This window comes from Cibotium barometz, chromosome 25, assembly GCF_041138505.1.
Source record: "Cibotium barometz isolate CiBa-2024 chromosome 25, ASM4113850v1, whole genome shotgun sequence".
Taxonomy (NCBI): Eukaryota; Viridiplantae; Streptophyta; class Polypodiopsida; order Cyatheales; family Cibotiaceae; genus Cibotium; species Cibotium barometz.
Genome location: NC_141070.1, coordinates 49002388 through 49026290, shown reverse-complemented (window position 1 = coordinate 49026290; position 23903 = coordinate 49002388). Strand labels below are relative to the sequence as shown.

Here is a 23903-nt window from a genome sequence, read left to right as displayed (position 1 = left end):
TGGATGTGAGTGTGAATGTGGATGTGGATGTATGCATGGAGATGTGGATGTATGCATGTAGATGTAGATGTAAAGATGTGGATGTGAATGTGGAGGTGGATGTATGCATGTAGATGTAGATGTATGGATGTGAATGTGAATGTGGAGGTGGATGTATGCATGGAGATGTGGATGTATGCATGTAGATGTAGATGTATAGATGTGGATGTGAATGGAGATGTGGATGGATGCATGTAGATGTAGATGTATAGATGTGGATGTGAATGGAGATGTGGATGTATGCATGTAGATGTAGATGTATAGATGTGGATGTGAATGTGGAGGTGGATGTATGCATGTAGATGTAGATGTAGATGTATAGATGTGGATGTGAATGTGGAGGTGGATGTATGCATGTAAATGTAGATGTATGGAGGTGAATGTGAATGTGGATGTGGATGTATGCATAGAGATGTGGATGTATGCATGTAGATGTGAATGTACGCATATAGATGTGGATGTATGGATGTGAATGTGCATGTAGATGTGGATGTATGGATGAGGATGCATGAATGTGCATGTAGATGTGGATGTGAAAATAGATGTATGGATGTAGATGTGGATGTATGGATGTGAATGTGGATGTGGATGTGGATATATGTGTGGATGTGAATATATGATATGTGATGTGAAGGAATCTGAAGTGATGAGATGGAAAATGATGTGATGGGATGAGTATACATATATATGGAATGTGATGAGATGGAAAATGATGTGATGGGATGAGTATACATATATATGGAATATGAATGTGGATTGATGAGGGATAATGTGAAAAAATGAGAGTTAATATAGAAACTGTATTGTAAACTGTTTGTAAATTATGTCAAGAATGCTGGGAAAGCATTTTGACCATCTTGTGATTAAGGTCGTGGAGACCTAACTGATAAAGTTGCAACTGCTGACGGAGAGTCAATGGAGGACGTCTCGCATAGCAAGGTCGACCGAGGTCTTGACCAGCCTCGGTTCGATTAAAATGGTGAGCTTCCGATACGGTGGATGAGGGACCAAGGAAGCGGCCTATGAGTGAAGCGCTAGGTCACCTGCGAGACGAAGGATCCTAGAGGGTGCTGACCATACGGTGCTTGGGCTCTGGGTCGCCTAGGATACCCACGCGTGCGTCGAGGAAGATATTGGAACAAGGAGTAAGAGTTGTTTTCTGAAACCGGGCATGGATCTGGTTGATTGACCTTGCTGGTCTTCAATGGATGAGTCCATGGCTCTTTATATGGATCTGTTGGTTGATCTTGCTGATCTTCAACGAGAGTCCATCTTGATTTTTATAAGTGATTATATTGCCGAGTATTATGGGCTAGGAACTATTGAAAAGGCCCCTGCGTGGACAGGTGGTGAGCGTTCTGGTTGCCAATGATGCCATAGATACTCTGATGAAGGAATGATGAGAAATTATGAATCAACCGGATAAATTGGAAGATTGTGATTAGTGATACTATGGTTTTATTAAAGGATTGTCTTAAAACTGGTTGAATCTGTGAAAAGGCAATTTCATATTGGGTGTGTAAGTGGTGTGACTAGTTTTATTTTTGCATGAACATTCGGCTAGGGGGCCTTGGAACTCTTTTCCTTGGTACCCGAGATAAAACCTAACCAAATTCTTAATTGGATCCCATCACTACAGTGGTTGGGCGGTTGGCTAATCCATGGGACTGGATGGGGTTAGGCTGGACTGATGGATCCGTAAATCGAGACTCAATTTCTGTTATTACGATAGATGAAGTAAATCCCGGATAGTAATTGTTCTATGGATAGGAATCAACGGCTCTGCCTCTTGATGGGGAAAAAAGCGTTGATCCCAATGATCCAAGTGCAAGTTTCTTCCTTGATCTGGCCGAATATCTTTATAGGTGCAGTCGAATTACTAATGGTCTTGACTACGTTAGAGTAAAAAGTTATCCTGGAGGAATCGCCCGTGCTTTCCAGATAAGGGCAGTCTTTCCGGGTTCAATTTTGGAAAAACAGGCGGATTAGTCTTTTGTCCGGATATCTGTGGATGAGGCCCCGAGTGTGGGACCCTACCTCGCGCAAGAAGTGCTACTTCCGCTGCTAGTACCCCGAATCCGTTGCGCGGTGGGAACAGGGATCTCACACAGTTGGTCTTGGTTAGAGCCTCCCTCTCCTATAAATAGAACCTGAGTCTTTGTAAAAAAATAGGAGAACTATACTATGCCAAAATTATGCTGAAATAATGCTAATTTTTACTATTCTCTAAAATTCTCTCCAAATTGAAGAAATTGGAGCTTCCCTCTTTCTTCAATCTCCATTGGTGACTCCATCAGCACACCAAACCAATTGATTGGTTGGGGGCCTCTACCGTGAACAAAGAATCAAGCGATTTGTAAGGTAAATGGTGAATTTGATCTTTTCTATAAATTCTCAATGTTTCTCTCTTCTCAACCCCTCTCAAGCTTGAGAAGCTTAATTGGATGTTTTTGAATGCTATTGAAGTTAATTGATGAATGGTAGTAAAGAATTACATAAATTTCCATTTATGCTTAATTTTAATGGTTTTTATGTAATTTCTCTCTCTCACTCAAAGAATGGTCGTTCTCATGACCTATTCTCAATCCAAATGAAGCTTTTTATAAAGATTTTTCTTAATCCAAGATTAATCTATACTTGAGGCCAAATTAATGGCTTTTTTCTATGCTTTTAGTTTATGTATTTCATGAATATTGATGATTCAATCCATTATGGGTTAATGATCCAATTAGGGATCATTCTAATCATTCCCTTAATGATAAGCTTTATCCTTTAAAATAATTGAGATTTATCAGTCATAGCAGCGAAGCTATGGCAAAATTTTTGTAAAAATTACACATAAAATAATTTCATTCAAAGCATGAAAAGAGGACTTCCTACCATATTCAAAGCATGAAAAGAGGACTTCCTACCATATTCTAGGAATTATCATCCTAGATTAATTGAAAGAATTTCATTGTAACCATGGAGAAATTGATTTTCATGTTATGCATAATTGATGAATTAAGAAAAAGAGGATTTCTAGTAATTAAATTTTATGTTAAAAAGAGTAATCCCCATCGTATGAGTATTCTTAAAGGGTTATTTTCATTCTAGACATAGAAAAATGTATACTAGAAATATTTATTTATAAAAGTGTGATTTTTATCATAATTGATTTTTATGCATAAGTAGATGGATAAAAGAATATATATATATATATATATATATTAAAAGTGTGATTTTCATCATAAAGGATTTTATGCATAAATTAGATGCATAAAAGAAATTCTTTTATATCAAAAGAATGATTTTCATCATAATGATTTGTATGCATAAACATATGCATAAAAGATTTTTTTATATTAAAAGTGAGATTTTCATCATAATTAGATTTTATGCACAAATTAGATGCATAAAAGAAATTCTTTTATATCAAAAGATTTTCATCATAAATGATTTGTATGCATAAACATATGCATAAAAGATTTTTTATATTAAAAGTGAGATTTTCATCATTCATAATTGGATTTTATGCACAAACTAGATGCATAAGAGAAATTCTTTTATTCTAAAAGTGTAATTCCTACTAAATTGGATTTATGCATGGAAAGATGCATAAAGAATTTTATTTTTAATTCAAAAGAGTTATTCTTATCAATTTTGATTTTATGCATAGAAAGATGCATAAAGAATTTTATTTTTAATTCAAAAGAGTTATTCTTATCAATTTTGATTTTATGCATAGATAGATGCATAAAAGATTTATTCTAAAAGTGTTAATTTCATTAAGATAGAAATTTATGCATAGAAAGATGTATAAAAGATTTATTTTTATTTCGAAAGTATTATTCTCATTAAATTAAAATTTATGCATAGTAAAATGCATAAAAAGATTATTATAAAAGTGTTATTCCTACTAAAGTTGTCTTTATGCCTAATAAGATGCGTATGGGAAGTGATAGGATGTGATAAGATGCATATGGAAAGTGATAGGATGTGATAAGATGCATATGGGATGAGTTAAGATGTGATAAGATGTGTATAGGATGAGGTAAGAAGTGTATCTGATGGGATAAGATGTATATGGGTTGTGATAGGGCGAGAATGGATGTGATGTAAAAGAATAGATGTATGGATGTGGATGTAAATGTGAATGTGGATGTAGATGTGAAAATGGATGTATAGATGTAGATGTGAATGTGGATGTAGATGTGAAAATGGATGTATAGATGTAGATGTGGATGTGGATGTATGGATGTGGATGTGGATATGGATGTATGAATATGGATGTGTATGTATGAAAGTGGATGTATGAATGTAGATGTGGATGTATGAATGTAGATATGGAATGTGGATAAGGATATGAATGTGGATATGGATGTAAGAATGTGGATGTATGTGAATGTGAATGTGGATGTGTGAATGTGGATATGGATGTATGGATGTGGATGTATGAATGTGAACACGGATGTGAATGTATGATATAGATGTATGGATGTGGATGTATGGATGTAGATGTGAATGTGGATGTATGAATGTGGATGTAGATGTGAAAATGGATGTATGGATGTGGATGTGGATGTGGATGTGGATGTGGATGTGGATGTATGAATGTGGATGTAGATGTGAAAATGGATGTATGGATGTAGATGTGGATGTGGATGTGGATGTGGATGTATGGATGTGGATGTGGATATGGATGTATGAATATGGATGTGTATGTATGGAAGTGGATGTATGAATGTAGATGTGGGTGTATGGATGTAGATGTGGATGTGGATGTATGGATGTGGATGTGGATATGGATGTATAAATATGGATGTGTATGTATGGATGTGGATGTATGGATATGAATGTATGGATGTAGATGTGAATGTGGATGTATGAATGTGGATGTAGATGTGAAAATGGATGTATGAATGTAGATGTGGATGTGGATGTATGAATATGGATGTGAAAATGGATGTATAGATGTGGATGTGGATGTGGATGTATGAATGTGGATGTGGATGTGGATGTATGAATGTGGATGTGGATATGGATGTATGAATGTGGATGTGGATGTGGATATATGAATATAGATGTGAATGTATGGATGTGGATATGGATGTGTATGTATGAATGTAGATGTGAATGTGGATGTAGATGTGAAAATGGATGTATGGATGTAGATGTGGATGATATGGATGTATAGATGTAGATGTGGATGATATGAGTTCATTATAGAAACTGTATTTATGACCTGTTTGTAAATGACTATTTTATGTCAAGAATGTTGGGGAAGCATTTTGACCGTCTTGTGATTGAGGTTGTGGAGACCTAACTGATAAAGTTACAACTGCTGGACGGAGAGTCAATGGAGGACGTCTCGCGTAGCAAGGTCGGCCGAGGTCTTGACCAGCCTCGGTTCGATTTAAATGGTAAGCTTCCGATACGGTGGATGAGGGACCAAGGAAGCGGCCTATGAGTGAAGCGCTAGGTGACCTGCGAGACGAAGGATCCTAGAGGGTGCTGACCATACGGTGCTCGGGCTCTGGGTTGCCGAAGATACCCACACGTGCGTCGTGGAAGATATTGGAACAAGGAGTAAGAGTTGTTTTCTAAAACCGAGTATGGATCTGGTTGATTGACCTTGCTGGTCCTCAACTGATGAGTCCATAGCTCTCTTATATGGATCTATTGGTTGATCTTGCTGATCTTCAACGAGGATTCTATCTTGATTTTTATAAGTGATTATGTATCGGGTACTATGAGCTAGGAACTATCGAAAAGGCCCCTGAGTGAACAGGTGGTGAGCGTTCTGGTTGCCAATGATGCCATAGATACTCTGATGAAGAAATGACTGAAAATTAAGATTCAACCGGATACTTGGAAGTTTATGATCAGTAACACTATGATTTCATTAAATGACTGAATTAAATACATTGAATCTAGGAAAAAGGCAATTTCATATTGGGTGTGTAAGTGGTGTGACTGGAGTTAAATTTGCTTGAAAATCCGGCTAGGGGCACTACAAGACAATGCTGCCATACACGCGTTTCATACACGCGATAAATTACGGGCGCGTGTATGATCGCGCATGTATTTGAATAGAATCGAGTGCGTGTATTTTGGCATTTAAATTCGCGTGTATATTGGCATCTATCAGCGCGTGTATAAGCGCATGTATATACACGCAATAATACACGCATCAATACACGCATTAATACACGTATCAATACACGCTTGGTAAAGAAAAACTGAATTCCTTTACAAAATTAAAAACTATTTTCTTTAAACCATCTCATAGTACATTACAGTATATATCATTACACAATCCCACTACATGCATTTACAACAATGAAATATATTCAAAAATAAATCATGAGATGATAATTTAAAGACAACACATACAATAGAAATGTCATCAATTTAGAACGATACAGTGACGGATTGGTTAGGGTTCGATCTCATCTTCAATAAGATCCATCCTTGCCAAATGATTAACATCAATATCCATTTGATCAATTTGTAAGGCTATGATTAAATTTATTCCACTGTCGATATTCTGTCCATTGATAATGGTATCGATGTCCTAATCATCCTCATCAACATCACCATCATCCTCAATGGTAGGGTCATTCTCATGATCATGAGATGGCACGCTCATCCGCATTATCATGATCATCTCTTATTTCTTGATCATCGATCACAACATCTTCATTGGCATGTTCGACATCTTCATTGCGGCTTGTTACATCCTCCATATCCTCCATATCAGTGAATGTATTATACATCACTTTGGAACGTGGTGCAATAGGGATGACGTACCACCATTTAATGTCATGCACCATTGGTAGATAGATAACCTACTCAAATACACATACTACAGTAATTAATTAGCATATCAAAAGTCAAGGGGTACGCGAGCTTAGATATATATGTACATGAAACACATTAGTAAAAAAATGCATACCTGCTCACATTGTTGTGGCAATACGAGCCTATCTTTCTTTGTTTGCCAAAACTTTGTAGAGTCAATAGTTACATAACCACTTGCGTGGCGTTTTATCGTTGCATTAGGCCCTTTTTCCACCACGTTCATTTGCCATTTGACATCCAAAACATACACAAAGAAGCGACGAAAGTCAAGCCTAAATATGTCTTGGATTGTGCCACAATAATCATCCATTTTTCCATTAGCTCCCTCAAAGCTACTAATAACACCGCAATCTTGTGTATTCCTCTTTTCATTAATTCTTTGTGTTTGAAAATGCTTGCCTTCACACCATATAGCATTGAACATAGTGCACTGGACCAAAATAGAAGCAATATTTGTGTAAGCAATGTGAATAAATATTAAAAGCAAATCACTTACAACTAATGCAAAACATTAGTTCTATGTACCTTTAACATGCATCCTCGTGCATACTCCCATTCTTCCGCCGTGATATGCAGCCCCTCGTCGCTCTCTGCTCTCTCCATTTCCTCATGCAACCAATCAACATGGATATCATTCCGGAAGTGTTGCTAGATGCTTAGGGTACGCCTTACGAGAGCCATGTTGCCTCCGAAAGAGAGCTCTTTCTACTTGCCTTTTTGTCTTTGCATCCTCATATCTTGTAACCCATCTGCTCATCACATCACTATTAAGGATGCAAGTGAAATTGAGATCATCAATCAATGTTCTGTCAATTACTTTACTCTGTCCTTTTCCTTGAGGCACAATAGAGGTCATCCTCAAGTCCTCTTCATTGCTCCATAGTCGTGGCAAAGAGCTGTCCACCTGACCAAGAAATTCTGAAATATATACAAGAGACTCTTGTATCAACCAACCCTCGGCCATGCTTCCTTCAGGCCTTGCACTTTGCCTCACAAAGTCTTTTAAGGTCTTCATGAAGCGCTCTAGGAAGAACATCCAACGTGCATGCACAGTGCCACATAAAGCGATTTCGTCCACTAAATGCACAATGAGATGTAGTTGACTTGTGAGAATGGTTCGCGGAAAAGTCTCCTCTACCAAACAAACCACCTCCACTGCCATAACACGCGCATCATCCAACGTGGCTGGATCAATTGCTTTGGAACTAACATATCTGAAAAATAAATAAATAGTACGTTATATCTCATGTACGTTCATTTTGCAAGGTATAATGAAGGGTGATCTGACATGGGTTTTACATACCTCACAAGCTCGCCCATTTTATAAATACATTTTTTCAAACTCTTATTTACACAATGGTCGATGCTAGTGGGTAGTATAAACTGCGCACATAAGAGCACATGTATGTATGGTTTATGGCATAACAAAATTTAATTTCAACATACAAGACTTGGAAAACACTTACTTGGAGCATCTTGTGCCAATCGTAGGACTTCAACCCATATAGTTGCTCAACGCCCCTTTTCTTAGTGGTTGTAAAGGCTCTCTTCAATGATCTCATGCATCCAGTGGGAGTACGCAAAGTGGTGATGGCCTGCTTTACCTGCTTCTCCTCTTTCTTTGATATAATCCATGGTGCAGGCGCGGAAGACGAACGTGCCCACCCTCCTCTCGTGGCCAAGCTTGACGCATACGTCCTGCGACCCGCAAGTCCTCACACGCTAACATTGTCTCGTTTACCAATAACATGTTCCCAAATACCAGATCCCACATTCTTGAAGATGTGCATGGGATCAAGAAGATGGTTGATCTTAAGATGGGTCCAATATGGTAGCCGAAAAAAAATGGAGTACCTACACAAGGGATTGCTCTATGTGACCTTTAATCCAATTAGAGACTACACAAAACAAGATTGAAAAACATTACTATACCTATTCATGCCATCTGGAGGAAGAATATTTGTAGACTCCCAAATACGCTTCCAATCTTTTGCACGAAGTGTTTGTGGAGGAATGTTACTCTTACTAGAAACATATTTAGGATGATCTGAGGGGAGAAATCGATGATGATTATCGAATATGGTCTTACACAAACCGTCAGCATACTCATGTACTAACGAAGGACCACAAACAAGACATGCATGTTTACCCGATGTTTTCAAACCTGTTAAAATATAAATAAAAGTTAAAATAATAAAGTCAATATTTATAATTAATATAGCCAATAGTATTAGAGTAGGGAGGTAATTAGAATTCTTACCAGAACAATCGCTGTATCCTGGAAAGTCATGCATTGTCCACATCAACACTGCTTTTAAGTCGAAGTGTCGAGAGGAGGGAGGCCTACTAATGTCCACCACCGCAACGCCTCTCCATAGTTCCTCCAACTCATCAATCAACGGTTCGAGATAAACATCCATATGCTTGACTTTATGTTTCCCTAGAATTAGAAGGGATAACATAAGATGTCCCTTCTTGATCGCCATTGATGGTGGAAGGTTGTAATTCACCAACACAACTGGCCACATGCTGTATGCGGTGCTTTTGAAACCAAATGGATTCACTCCATCCATACCTAGGCCAAGTCTCAAGTTTCTGGGCTCTGTTTTAAAGCTGGGCCACTCATCTTCAATATACTTCCAAGCAGGAGTGTGCGGGAATTCTCCACATGCCATCATCCGATCGATGTGAGGAATGCCATGACATGAGCTCTGCTATGGATTTGCACTTGAACATGTGTTTGATGTGAGGAATTATAGGAAAGTGTCGCAAGACTTTACGAGGTACATCAAAACTCGTCACATCTGTTCTATACCTTGCTTCACCACAAGTGGGACAACGTCGAGCCTCCTTATGCGTCCCACGAAAGAGAATGCAATCATTGACGCATGCATGTATGCGATCATAATCCAATCCTCCAAGAGATATCACATAGCGCCTCGCTATGTCTCTTGAGGTGGGAAGTCTATTTCCCTTTGGAAGCATGTTTGATAATAGCCTGCATCCAATATCATCAATTAGTCCTAAATCCTAAACCTTAAACCACTAATTCAAATTTGCAAGTTAGAATGCTTACTTCAATAATGCGTCAAGACTTGCATTGCTCCATCCATAAACTGTTTGTATATTGAGTAGTTCAAGTGAAGCACGTAAAATAGAGAATGTGCACCCTTCAAAAACCGGTGTCGATGAAGCCTTGTAAAGATGCTCTTGTTCCATATCATCGTCGTCCATACCTTTGGGATCATCCTTAAAAAGATTCCGCACCATATCATCAAACACTTCCTCTTCCACAACTTCGTGGGGTGCAGGGCTATTGTCATCCATTTCCCACTCATCTCTGACAATAGATCCCGAAGCTCCAGCATCATCTCGTCGACGCTTTGCGTGCTCTCGCCGCGCGTAGGGCACCATGTTAGGGTGTGGTACTGCATCCTACTTCAATTAGAGTTTATATATTACAACTCCATTAATTTAATTTGGATACCATGAGTCATTTGAATACCATCAATTTACATCTACTCACCTCTAAACCTGTTTGATTCCATTCTCCATACATGGAGATGTGATTCAAGGTAATTCGACGTGCTCGTACAATGCATCCTTGACATCGATTACACATACATTTGATCCGTTGTCCCAACCACACATCGCGATTACGATGACGCATTGTCTCATCTTCCCCAGAACTGCTTGAGGAGGTTGATGACATCCTATGTACAAACCAGAAAACACAAAATCATAATATATTTTTAATGAAAGTATAAAAATCGCGTGTATTAACGTGGCTATTTCCTAAAAATTATGTGTATTAACGTAGCTATTTCCTAAAAATCGCGTGTATTAACGCGAGTACTTCCTGAAAATCGCGTGTATAAACGCAGCTAGATCCTTAAAATCGCGTGTATAAACGCGGCTAATTTATCATACACGTGAAAATACACGCGTTTCTACATGCGACGACCTGTTTAAACTAAAAATAACCTGCCTTCCCCAAATAAACATTTTGAACTAACATATCTGCTCTCTTTCGTTTTCGCCTCTTCCAACAGACACTAAACCTAAGTGCAAGGAGGGAGCAGAGAAGAAGCACACACGGGTGAAGGAAACCGACCAAGAAAGAAGACTCACTTTTTCAGAGGTGAGTCAGTTTGTCCTTTGCCTTGTCTCCTTCCTCAGATTTGTTTATGCTATTTTCTCTTTGCTTTTTGGGTTTGTCTCCGTCCTTTTGCTTCTCTGGTTGCGATTTTGGGTGAACGATTCTGACAGGGGCGACAGTGGGCCTTTTATAAGGACACATTATCGGAGGTCAGTTGCTTTCAAAAAAAATTTTGCGCAGGTCGCGTGTAAAAACGCGTGTATATCTGCACGTATCCTGTCTGTACAGACTGTTCACGCAGATATACACGCGTTTTTGGACGGGTGTATACACGCGTTTTTGGACGAGTGTATACACGCGTTTCTGGACGGGTGTATACACGAGACTGTGCTTCCTGTTTCTATGGTTTGCAGGCAGATAGGTGACTTGGATGATGATATTTGTGTGAGTCAAGAGACAGCCCATGATGTACATGAGGATTATTTTTGCAGATTCTTTATGGATATTCCAGGTTCTTCATCCGATCCATTTGCGTATAGCAATTGGCTGATGGAGATGCTAAATCATTTTGGGCGCCATCCTGGTCCAGTTGAGCTTACAGAGTACATGTATGCCCATCCCCCTCCTTCCATGCCTGGTATCTATACCCCTACCGCGAGTATCCAGGGCACTCCACTGCCGTCTATGCCTACGAGTCCGACGAGACGGCATGCAGCTTCTCCTCTTCCACGCCCACCGAGGAGACATACCTCGTCCCAGACACACTCACGCACACCCTCCCAAGCACCGTCACGTCAGGGCTCACAGCCACCATCACGTACTCCCTCAGAGCCACCGTCACGTCAGGGCTCACAGCCACCGTCACGTAGACAATCCCCCAGTCGTGACTCCACCCGCGGCAGTAGGAAGAGTGGGAGTGGAGGATGCGGTGGGTGCTTTGGTGGGGGAGGTAGTAGGGCACGCGGTGAGAGAGGAGATAGAGGGAGAAGAGTTAGAGGAGACAGTTCGGAAGAGGAGGAGATGAGAGAGGTGGATGGAGTGATCTGCTATGACGTGACGAATAGGGACGGGATAGTGATGGATGCGAGGGGGAAAGAGGTAATGGAGTACATGCGTGGGGTAGTATCAAACTTGTATAGAAATTATTTTATTAAATTTAAAGATCAAAATAGCCGATTAGTTGGGGAGGTGATAGAGGCTGTACATAGTCGGTACCCCAATCCCCCACATGCTACATTCTCGGATGTATGGGGAAGGACGCGAATAAGGGAGATCTTAAGTAATAAAAGATCTCACCCTAAAAAACTCGCGTACGATGATGGGCTAAATGTAGCTGCGGGTGGCTATCCTGCCGAGAAACCTGCCACCCACTGCACACAAACGCGAGTGGAAGGAGGCAAAGAAACGAGCAGAGGGTGGCGTGAAGAGCAGGCAGCATGTGGAGGCACGACGGATCCAGATGGAGACCATTGGATCTTCGCATTTCGGATCTGGCGGCGTCGAGTCATGGGAGGCAGAGTTCGTAAGTATCTTGCCACTTTATTTGATTGTTTACTTAATTCATTGATTCTATGATTGTTTTAATCTTACAAATTGTGTTGATTATGATACAGCGACGGGTTACGGGGAGGAAGCCCACAACCCACGATACTGCGTATGCTCGCCGGCATAGCAGATGTGACACGTGGGCCATCTTCAGAGCCGAGGGACGTATTACGGACGCGCAGTTTGAGATGGCCATGAGACCATATGGTCGACAGGTACTTGAAAACTCTAAACGAATGATTTTGGTTTATTGAATTACATATATATATACTTATATACTATATATTACTTGAACAGGCACAAGCTGCTGATGATCCACCCGCCGCCACTGCAGAGGGTGGACGTGAGCACTACTCATCGGACATTCCGACCGATGTGAGCTCATCTGAGTATGGAGGGAGCGCCGAGTCATCATCTGGGTCTGAGTAGTACTCAGACTTATAGTATCACATTCCATATTGAGGATGTGGTTGTATATATTTTTTTGTAAACTGAAGCCATGGGCTACTTTGACATATGGACTCCCTTGTATATATGTGTGAAATTTTGATAATAATATTGAATCGTGAATCGATAGTATTGCATTCATGTCTGTCTTGAATCGTGTATTGACAATGTATGCATTCATGTCGTTCTTGTCTTAATCTTCCTCGTGGATATGTTCTTCGTGGATGGTCCAATGCATCAAAAAAAAAATCCAGAGAGTGTTATTGGGTGCTGGAATGCTGGAACAGCATTCAGGTACCAAATAGCACTCTCTGGATTTTTTTTTTGGCTCTCTGTTCGCGTGTATAAACGCGTCAGAACTGCAAAAAGTCGCGTGTATATACGCGGATAATCTGTAAAACACGCGTGTATAAACGCATCAAATCTGAGAAATACGCGTGTATAAGCGCATCTAAAGTCACAAAACGCGTGTATAGACGCTTGTATCAGCGCGTCTAAATGCAGCTGAACTGACAGAACGCGTGTATACGCCCGTGTATCAGCGCGTCTGAACAGTCCTATACACGCACTTTTACACGCATGTCTCTGGCCGCGATGATACACGCGCTGATACACGGGTCTACTACTTTTTTTCACAAGTCATTTTTAGCGGCTAGGAGCGCGGGTATGAGCCCGATCCCTTGTAGTGGGGGCCTGGGAACTCTTTTCCCTGGTACCCGGGACAAAACCTAACCAAATTCTTAATTGGATCCCATCACTACAGTGGTTGGGCGGTTGGCTAATCCATGGGACTGGATGGGGTTAGGCTGGACTGATGGATCCGTAAATCGAGACTCAATTTCTGTTTAGTTCGATAGATGAAGTAAATCCTGGACAAAAATTGTTCTATGGAAAAGAATCAACGGCTGTGCCTCTCAATGAGAAAAAAAGCGTTGATCTCTATGATCCAAGTACAGTCTTTTTTCCTGATCTGACTATGGGACTTACGGGTTCGGTCAGATGAGCTCAGTTAGTTAAGGCTTTTGACTACGTTAGGAAAAAGTTATCCTGGTGGAATCACCCGTGCTTTTCGGGCAAGAGAAGTTTTTCGGAGTTCGGTTTGGAAGAATCGAGGAATTAGTCACCTGTCCGGATATCCATGGGCGAGGCCCCGAGTGTGGGACCTTGCCCCGCGCAAGATGTGTTACTTCCGCTGCTAGCACCCCGAATCCGTTGCGCGGTGGGGACAGGGATCCTACAAGAAGGAGCACAAAGCCCAAGTTCGAGAAGGTCTAGAAATTCTAAGAGAACACCAACTCTTTGCTAAAAAGAGTAAGTGTACCTTCCTTACTCTCGGAACCCTAGCCCAAACATGGGACTACTACTTGCAAGGAGAACAAAACAACGAGAAAGAGAAAGAGAAAGACAAGGTATCCATTGTAGCTCTCAGAAATCCATAGTCGCCAATGCGTGAATGCCCATACACAAAAAGTCCTAAGGTAGATGATGGCCCAAGGTAGGTGAAAGGTGGCCACCGTCAGAGTAGGTGAAGGTTTATGGCGGCTAGAGGGTGGTTCACATGTAGTGCATACACATGAACTAACACTTGGAACACCCGGTGGTTCGGATTCCCAATTCGACAACCCGAACCCACAATCATAGGGTCATGCCAGTGTCGTGCACAGATAATGTAGCTAGTGCAAGTACAGTGTAACCATTTGATGGCAACATGCCAGGGTTGGGAACCCATCAGATATAGTGCTATCCATACATGATCATACAACACGAAAACATAAAACCATCTTTGAATCAAAATGTTCACACTCTAGAAGCATGGAGCAGAGCAGGTACCCAGCATGCACAACCATAGGTTCAGATCAGCGAGCACCGGCATCCTCCCTAACCTATTTCTTACCAGGTTGAAGTTGCTTGCACATCCAAGGAGGTCTACCAAACTACCATAATGCTTCAAGTCCGGAGTTATACTGTCATAATATCTGCTCATGGATTCAAAGCGTTGGAATCCTTTGTCCACCAGACCTGCATGACGACAAGCTGACAGAAGGGAGAGGAATGTGACTCAGTTTAGCATGATCCCTGCCAACTCCATCTTCTTGAACTTTCGTAGGCTTGCTGAATGGTTACCTTCGCTAGCATGACCAGCTATTGAGGCGGTCCATGATACCACGTCAGGCAAGGGTAGTGCATCAAACGCTACCTATGCATCTAGCATGTGAGCACAACTCCCATACACATGGCAACAAGGGTGACATTATTCAAAGCTACGTTCTCTGTTCGGACAACTGTGAAGCCTCCTCTACTTCGCCCTGCTTGACATCGGCTGACAGCATGACAGTCCATGGCACGATATTGCTCTGTAACAATGCTCCAAACACATCCTCGGCTACAAGAATAATCCCATGGTACTTGCCATACATACTAATCGGAGGGTTCGGAGGGTTGCCAATAGTAAGATGAGATGTGTATCCCTTCTTATGGCCATCTACGTGGAGTGCTTGTCCCATTTCCAAGGTGGATTTGGCGGATAATGCATTCACAAAAACACCTTCGTCTCCCTCTGCAGACATGCGACATGCCTGAAGGACCATCGCAACCGTTACCTGGTTGGGACTCATGCCCTCCTCTTGCATCAGTTTGTACACTGGTAATGCATTCTCTGCCTGAGCTTGCTCAACATATGCTAAAAATATTGCTGTCCACAACATGACGTTGGATTGAGACAACCCGATAACCACCTTGTCTGCTCCAGAACCACTCCCATACTTGCCATACATAGTTATGAGGGCTGATCCAGCAACCTCTGACTCAAACTTACCAGCGTTAAGGCATGCCTCTGCTTGCGTGTAGATAGGGCTGCCTAGCTAATGCAAGACTTCAGAGCTACCACAAAGGTGGGCCTATCTGAGTTTATACCTTCCTGTAGCAATGAGAATGTGGTGAATAGCTTGAGGACCATCTTAAGGCTACCACCTATGCCATACATGTTCACTTGTGTATTGCAACCAGAGGGATGACTTACCAAACCTTATTTGGTGATCTGAGCATGAATTTCGCGACCTCAGCCAATGGCCCTTATGGCACCACATGCTTTTACACCAGAGATCGTTGTGACAACATCCAGACCTACTTCTTCTAATTGCATCTGCTCCAGACAGAGCAGTGCTTCCTCATTATGCCACTGCTCAACGTAGCCTTCAGTCAATGTAGTCCATGAGACCATGGCTGGGAATGGAAGGTTATAAAACATCACATGTGCATCTGCAAGCGGTCCATATTTAGGATACATATTGACCAAGGTGCTGCAGACAGCAAGGTCTCTTGCCAACCCGTTCTGGCAATGTCGGCATGTAGGATCTTCAAGCTCTGGCCTCTAGGCGAGAGACCATTCGTGCGCTCCGGCAGATGAACAGGGGATCTCTCGCCGTCCTTGGACCACGATTCAATTTGGGAATACAAGTTCGAGGTGTAGAATGCTTATTCCCCATGTTGGACGAAGAAGTCCAGATTTTGAATGATCCTCACAAGGAGATGAACGACAAAATTATGCGGTGTGTTTTGAGGTATGTGATAAAGCTCACCTTCTCCGACCCCTTTTTTTGTAACTTACATGATTCATGACAACGCGAGAAAGATAGTGTTTAATTTTACGTAAGGTTCAACTCGCGTTGTGATGAATCCAGAGATTTTTGGGCCTGTTCTTCAAGCAATGGTATTCTGATGCTGATTCCAATTGTTGTGCAGCTATATTATTTCAATTTTGCCTCAGGAGGTTCAGGAGCAAGTGTACCAAATTGATTCGCTAATCTCTACGTTGCTGATCAGCGATTCAAATTCTTATGTTGACATCTACCCCTGGTTCCGGGATGCTCAAGTGGACACCGCCCGAGTCTTCTTTTTTGCATACTTCGAAGAGTGAGTAAATAAAAACCTTAGCTTTCTCTCTTGGCAACGGCGATGGTGTCGGTTTGTAGTGTGCTACGGAGACAGAGAGAATGATAGGAAAAAATTTCATGTGTCTGCATTGCTGCCTTCTCTTTTTCGAGCTTCTTTTTGGGTTGCTTTTATCGGAGCTACGGATTGGTTCTTGGGCTTTGTGTGCTGTGCCGTAACGAATTCGTTAGTTTGAGTGTGGTGAAAATACTTTTATATTGCTGAAGGTCTGACAAACAAAGCTAATAAACATTATTTTATAATATGAGGGGCAGATAGCAGGCGTGACAGAATTTAAAATTAACATAGGACTAACACGCAGGTTTTGTTAATATTTTTTGAAGATTTAGAGTATCTCCACGTTTTGGGTGGGTTTGTACAGAGGACCCACCACCAATGAAGCCCATTGGGAGGATTTCCTGCCACTAAACCCATGTGGTTATTATTATATAGAAGTCTGAAAAACAGCCCCCTTTTGAGTCCAAAGTTTTCCTAATGAAAGGTTCAACCCACGAGACAAAGAATAATGACTCATGGAGGATGTGTAGAATGTTGAGATATTGAGCTCAACTAGTGCTACGACAGACATTGATGACCCACCTGGGTTATAACTTCCGCACTTATGTCATTGGCATGGTTGGTGCCATTATGGTTGATATACCGCCAGTGGTGGATGACAAGCTGAGTGATAGCCACTTTGGAGTACTAGAGTTATGAAATAGCTATAGTGCCAACTCATATAGTCGGGTTCACACTATAGACCGACTACTTTCTATGTGGTTGTAGGAGAGTACCTTCCCTTTATGTATCTACTCTTATCTTTTAGTTATATGGTTGTAGAGAAGAGAAGAAGATAGAAGCAAATTCAACCATCCATCTCTCTTGTGTCTTGCACTCTTTTGTGTGTGTGTGTGTGTGTGTGTGTGTGTGTGTGTGTGTGTTTGCTTGCAAGGAACCACCAAGCCAAAATCGCGTTTGGAGCATCACATCCTGCAATACCTACAATGCACCTTCTTCTTTCATGACGTAAAGTTGGGTCACACTGCTTGTGCAAAGTTGGTCACCCCTATGAGCAGCCCACCAAAAGCAATTGAAGCTCTTGAGAACTAAACTTGTTAAACCATGGAAGAGCTTAGCAGCTTGGCAAAAAGGGTAGCTGTTTGGCTATGGCAAAGCATGGCTAGATGTCCACATCAGTGTTGTCTCTCCACTCACTAACCAACGGCACTTAGAGTCCAGCTCTTGCAGGACCTACTGTGCACCTTTTGTCTTTCATGACGTGAAGTTGGGCATTGCAATGCTCCGGCATCAACCGCTTTTTTGTAGCTATATTTGCAGTGCCCCTTCCATCTTTCAACTTCATCTTCAACAACAATCCATACAAGATGGATGTCCTTTTTATACTGGTAGACACCATCTCTCCAAGTTGGCCATCCTACTAGTGCTTGTTGCATGGGTCTAATTCTCGCGCACCAAAAGCCTAGATTGGATGATCACTCTCTTTGCACTGGTGACTCTCCCCAACACTCTGGTGATGGGAATACCCTTGCTCACAGCCATGTATGGTGGCTTCTATGGAGGCCTCATGGTGTAGCTGGCTGTATTGCAGTGCATTATTTGGTACACTCTCATGCTCTTCCTTTTTTAACAAGGGTGGTCCAATTTCACTGCTTTTGATATCTACTATGTGCAACCATCTTGAGTTTGCCTGAGAACTACCTTAACAATCACCTTTTGCTTCATATATTACGCATGCAAATGCAAACCGAAGTGCAGAAACACAAACTTTTACTGGTTGGTTACATTCTTCTATGTGTAAAACCCTAATTTAGGTTCAAGGAGGCTTCTTCCCTCGAGCTGCTCGAGTTAGAGCCAGACAAGCCTCTCCCATGTGGATGGGAGAAATGCCTTGACCTCAAGGTGATTAGTTTACTTTGCTTTTATTAATGCATTTTTATCGTTTAATTAAGAATTGCAATAGCCTTATAGCATTGTTTTTTGTGGGTTTTTGAAAGGTATTTCTTAAAGTGAATGGCTTATGAAGGTTTTTGTATAGAATGGAATTGCTTGGATAAATCATATGCTAACAGCTATCATGAAGGGTGTATTAGAATGTGGTTTCTATATAATCTATAATGGGGCTTCGTTTACAAGAAGACACGTGGCAAAGTTTTTAGCGGGTTATGTAATACAGCAGATAGGAGGGGGGTCATCGTTGGCAAGCAAGAGCAAGAGGTGTTTTGTGTCGCATGGCAGTATGTAAGGCTAGAGTTGGTTGCTCTCATCAAGGCAACCCTCGAGGTGGTTGCTCCAAAAGAAAAATTGGAGGTTGGCTATTCTAGAGGCGAAGAAGGTTGAGCTGGCTTGGGCGCACGAGGAATTTATTGAAGCAGCAAGAATAAGAAAAGTAACACTTTGGTTTTCATTGTCTATGTCCACAATCTCTGTTAGAGAAAATGTGCATCCTGTTATTTGTCTAACATTCATTTTGTGTAGGAGATCCTATCTATGCTGGATGATATGTATCAAAATAGTCTCAATGCAGTGGGTCTCGGTTCTGAGCTTCCATTTCCCGGAAGTGCTCTTGAGACCATGTTTCGGCTAAATGTGGGTGGGCAGACTATCGTTGAAAGCAACGACTATCTTGGCCAACTGTGTAAGATACCTCCCATACCCTTCCATCCTTCGTGGTAGGGAGGTATCTCACTGGTAAGTAACACCCCAAGATTTCTTATGAAGATCGCTTAGTCGGGAGACAATTCTTGACTATCTGATATACAAACACATTCATGGTCTTGGGAGTCTTACCTAATATTTATCTATATTTTTCTTCTTTGGAAAGTACCCAACTAATTGGGTCCACCCTACCACCCACTTTCTAGATTTGGGATACGGTCAACTATGAGGTTTTTTAATTACTAAGCACATTTGTTGTGTAGATGCATCACATAACAGACTTCCTTAATTTAATTCCTTGCACGAGTTCCTTTATCCCTTAATGCCAACAAATCATTTTAAAAATGATACATATATAATCGTAAAAATATATTACAACACAATCTAAAAGAAAAACATCCCTCGGTGCACCGAGTTACATACAATCTAGGCTTTGTAACCATCATGGTGATAAGTTATCACATATCAGTAAGGTGGAATGTCCCCTCACTCACCTACACTAACATGAAGCTTATCAAGCTCGGGTCTACAATCCTAGAAGGAACCTTTGCCCTGGTTTGTGGTGGTGGGTTAACCATCATAAGCAGTTGCCCCAAACCACTAATACTCAGGAGTTAGTTGCCCTAGGTGGGGGAATACCCATTTACCCCAAACCGATCACTTCAGAATGGTTATTCCCAAGAGAACATGTCCCTTGATATAATTTTATAATAATTTTAGAATATGTTACCAGTTTTGTCAAAATCTTGCATCCACATTTCATGTAGCAATCATGCAACAAACATACTCACATGAGAGAGATAACCTTTCTCTATTTTCATAAAGAAAAATTCCGTAGTTAAATGCATCAAACAATTCTCTTTTCTTAATCAAAACCTCTAGGGTTGGTCCACTTACACGACGAGGTGGAGGTCCAATATTCGCGGTTATGGGAAGGCGGGCTGGTCCTCCACTTCCTTGGGAAAATTTATGGCTACCACTATTTGAGGCTCAATGGCATCCTCTCATCATCTCAGGATCAACTACACTAGGATGCCCACGTCCTTCGTATTCTGTAAAGATAATGTGAGAGAGAGAGAGAGAGAGAGAGAGAGAGAGAGAGAGCTTGAGTTTCTTGCAAGCACACACACACACACACACACACACAAGAGTGCAAGACACAAGAGAGATGGATGGCTGAATTTTCTTCTATCTTCTTCTCTTCTCTACAACCATATAACTAAAAGATAAGAGTATATACATAAAGGGAAAGTACTCTCCTACAACAACATACAAAGTAGTCAGTCTATAGTGTGAACCTGACTATATGAACTAGCGCTATAACTATGCCACAACTCTAGTACTCCAAAGTGGGTGTCACACAGCTTGACATCCATTGGCGACATATCAACCATAATCGCACCAACCGTGCCAGTGACATAAGTGCGAAAGCTATCACCTAGGTGGGTCATCAATGTCCATCATATCACTAGTTGAGCTCGATATCTCAACACTCCCCCTCGAGCTCAACTCCACACACTGCACTCCAAGTAAGATCCTAAAACTGTGGAGCTCCTTTGTGCCCAATTCCTTTGTGAGATGAAGATGTCAGCCACCTGATTCTCTGTGCTGACATATACCAGATCTACATCACCTATTAGAACCTTCTCCCTACTATCCCATTGTATGCTACTCATGTTGTCACAATAAATGACAATTTCCCTATCCACAGGCTCACCCATATCACCAAGTAGCTTCTGAAACCAAGCTACCTCATAAGTTGCCATAACAGCACTCCTGTACTCTACCTATGTACTCGATAAGGCAACTATTGGGATGCTTCTTACTGCTCCAACTCACAAATGAGAACATAAAACTATTGGTATATCTCTTGTCTACAACACTACCAACCCAATCAGCATCTATGCACCCATGTAGTTGTATCTCTATATACAAGATCTCTATACCATCCTCATAGAAAATTCCATAATCAAGTGTGGACTTTATGTACCTGAGAATCTATCTAGCCGCATCCAAGTGTGGCTTCCTAGGAGTCTGCATAAACTAACTCACATCCAACAACATAGCTGAAGTCTAGCCTAGTGATGGTCATATAGATCAAGCTAGTTGGGTCCTCAAAAAGCTCACATGTATGTGGAAAGCTTTGCATTCTACTCCAATGGCATTGAAATAGGCTTACAGCCTATCATACCATACTTGGACTTGGACAATATATCCAAGCCATATTGCCTCTGCAATAACAAAATGCTATGAGGTGATCTCACCACACCTCTATGCCCAAAAAATATCACAGCTCACCCAAATCCTTCATCTCAAACTTTTGCTTCAAAAGCCTCCTGACATCATGTATGTCAACATTACTATCACCAGATATAATCAAGTCATCCACATAGATGACTAATAGCATGATCCCTCTATTTGTCTTTTTCACATAAAGTGAAAATTGTGCATTGGATATCTAAAATCCAATGGTAACAAGATACTTCCTGATCTTGTTTGACCATGCTCTGGGTGCCTATACAAGGCTTTGCATAACTTGCACACAAAATCTGGGTGTGCATCACTCTCATAACCTGGTGGTTGCATTATATAAACTTCTTCTTTCAAATCACCATGCAAGAAGGAATTCTTTACATCTATCTGATGTAAAGACCAACCCTTTGCTTGCAGCCATAGCAATGACAGCTCTCACGGTTGCCATTCTTGCAACCAGGCTGAATGTCTCTTCATAGTCAATGCCATAAGTTTATGCATAGCCTTTGGCAACCAATCTTGCCTTATACCTTCTCATTGAACCATCCACGTTATTCTTGACTTTATACACCCACTTACACCCAATTGCCTTATTTTTCTTAGGCAAAGGCACTAACTCCCATGTTGCATTAGTATCCAATGCTGCCATCTCCTCATTCATGGCATCTTTCCATTTCTTTTTTCCAAGTGTCTGCTCAAAACAAGTGGGCTCCAATTCATGTATTTCTTTAACCATGTAAGCATAATGATGGATTGTATATCCATCATATCTCAACGTGTCAACAGGATACCTAACCCTTGTAGGCCTGTGTACACTTGGATCACTGCCAGGTGTCCTCAAAATATTCCTTGTTCTCCTTACACTAGGAGTAACCATAGTTGGAATGCTAAGATTCTCATCAAGGCTTTGCTCAGAGCCACTAGAGTCACCATCCATATATGAGTCACCTGCTGAAAAATCAGGCACAAAAGGTTGATCTACCTTTTCCTTCCCTTTGCATGATAAATGTGTACCTACATCTGTCCTCAACCTGCCTGACCATGGGCTAACATTGGATCCACTGCTAGAGGACTCTCCAGGTCCACTATGCACTTGTGATTGTTGCTCTACATGTGGTGCAACATCAGCACCTGTGATTGCTACTCTACATGTGGTGCATCATCAACACTTCTTACATCTGTATCTTCTATTGCTTCACTACTACTACTCGTGCATACCGGCTACTTGTCTCATCAAAGACAACATCTCTGCTTACTCGCATCTCACGAGTGGTAGGGTTATAACATCTATAACCATTTTGCTCCATAGAATAACCAATAAAGATGTATTTCTTTGCCTTTGGATCCAACTTTGTTCTCACTTCATCAAGAACATGCACATATTCAATTCACCCAAACACTTTCAAGTGAGACACATCTAGTCTTATGAATGTAAACTTCTTTTTAGGTGTCATACCATGAACAACTACAGTGGGTGTCCTGTTCATAATGTACACAGCAGCAACTGTGCCCAAAAATAATTAGGCATATTCTTTTTAGCCATCAAGGCACATGCCACTTTTGTAATGTGCCTATTTTTTCTACATCCTGCCATTTCCGTTATCCTTTAAAACAAAGTGACACCGATTTTCAACGTCTTCCATAAAACATCCTCAAGGATTAAACCTCACTTACAAACCTTGCTCAACCATCTGTAAAAAAAAAACCAGGTTCTTTGAAATATTTAAAATACAAAGTACATCTACTAGGTACTTTATTTTGCCATCCTGTGTATAGACAATGGCACTTTACCAACATGCGCAATGGGATGCGCAATATCATCACCTGTTTCTACATAACCTGGTTTTTTCATTTTCTGCATGTCTCTAAACCACTCAGCATGACTAGTCATGTGGTTAGAGGCGCCAAAATCCACGTACCATGTATCTTAAGATCCTGACACATCTCCTGTTATGGAACTGAGCATGTGCTGCATCACAAACAGCTGCTCTAGATGATGCATAGTTGCCTTGCTACAACTGTCCACTTTTAATATCATTCTGCTTTTTATAACAGTCCTTTGACATGTGCC

The 23903-nt window shown here is 41.2% G+C and overlaps 1 protein-coding gene across 1 annotated transcript; it reads right to left on the bottom strand.

Moving 5' to 3' along the window:
- Positions 1–15234: 15234 nt before the first annotated feature.
- Positions 15235–15747, bottom strand: LOC147624675 (pentatricopeptide repeat-containing protein At2g33680-like). Its single transcript, XM_086819865.1, has one exon. The coding sequence runs from the start codon at positions 15745–15747 to the stop codon at positions 15235–15237; it is 513 nt and encodes a 170-aa protein (XP_086675991.1).
- Positions 15748–23903: the final 8156 nt, after the last annotated feature.

What these genes read in the sequence shown, in the direction of transcription:
- LOC147624675 (XM_086819865.1), bottom strand. Translation starts at nt 15,747, where the DNA reads ATGTATGGCAAGTATGGGAGTGGTTCTGGAGCAGACAAGGTGGTTATC.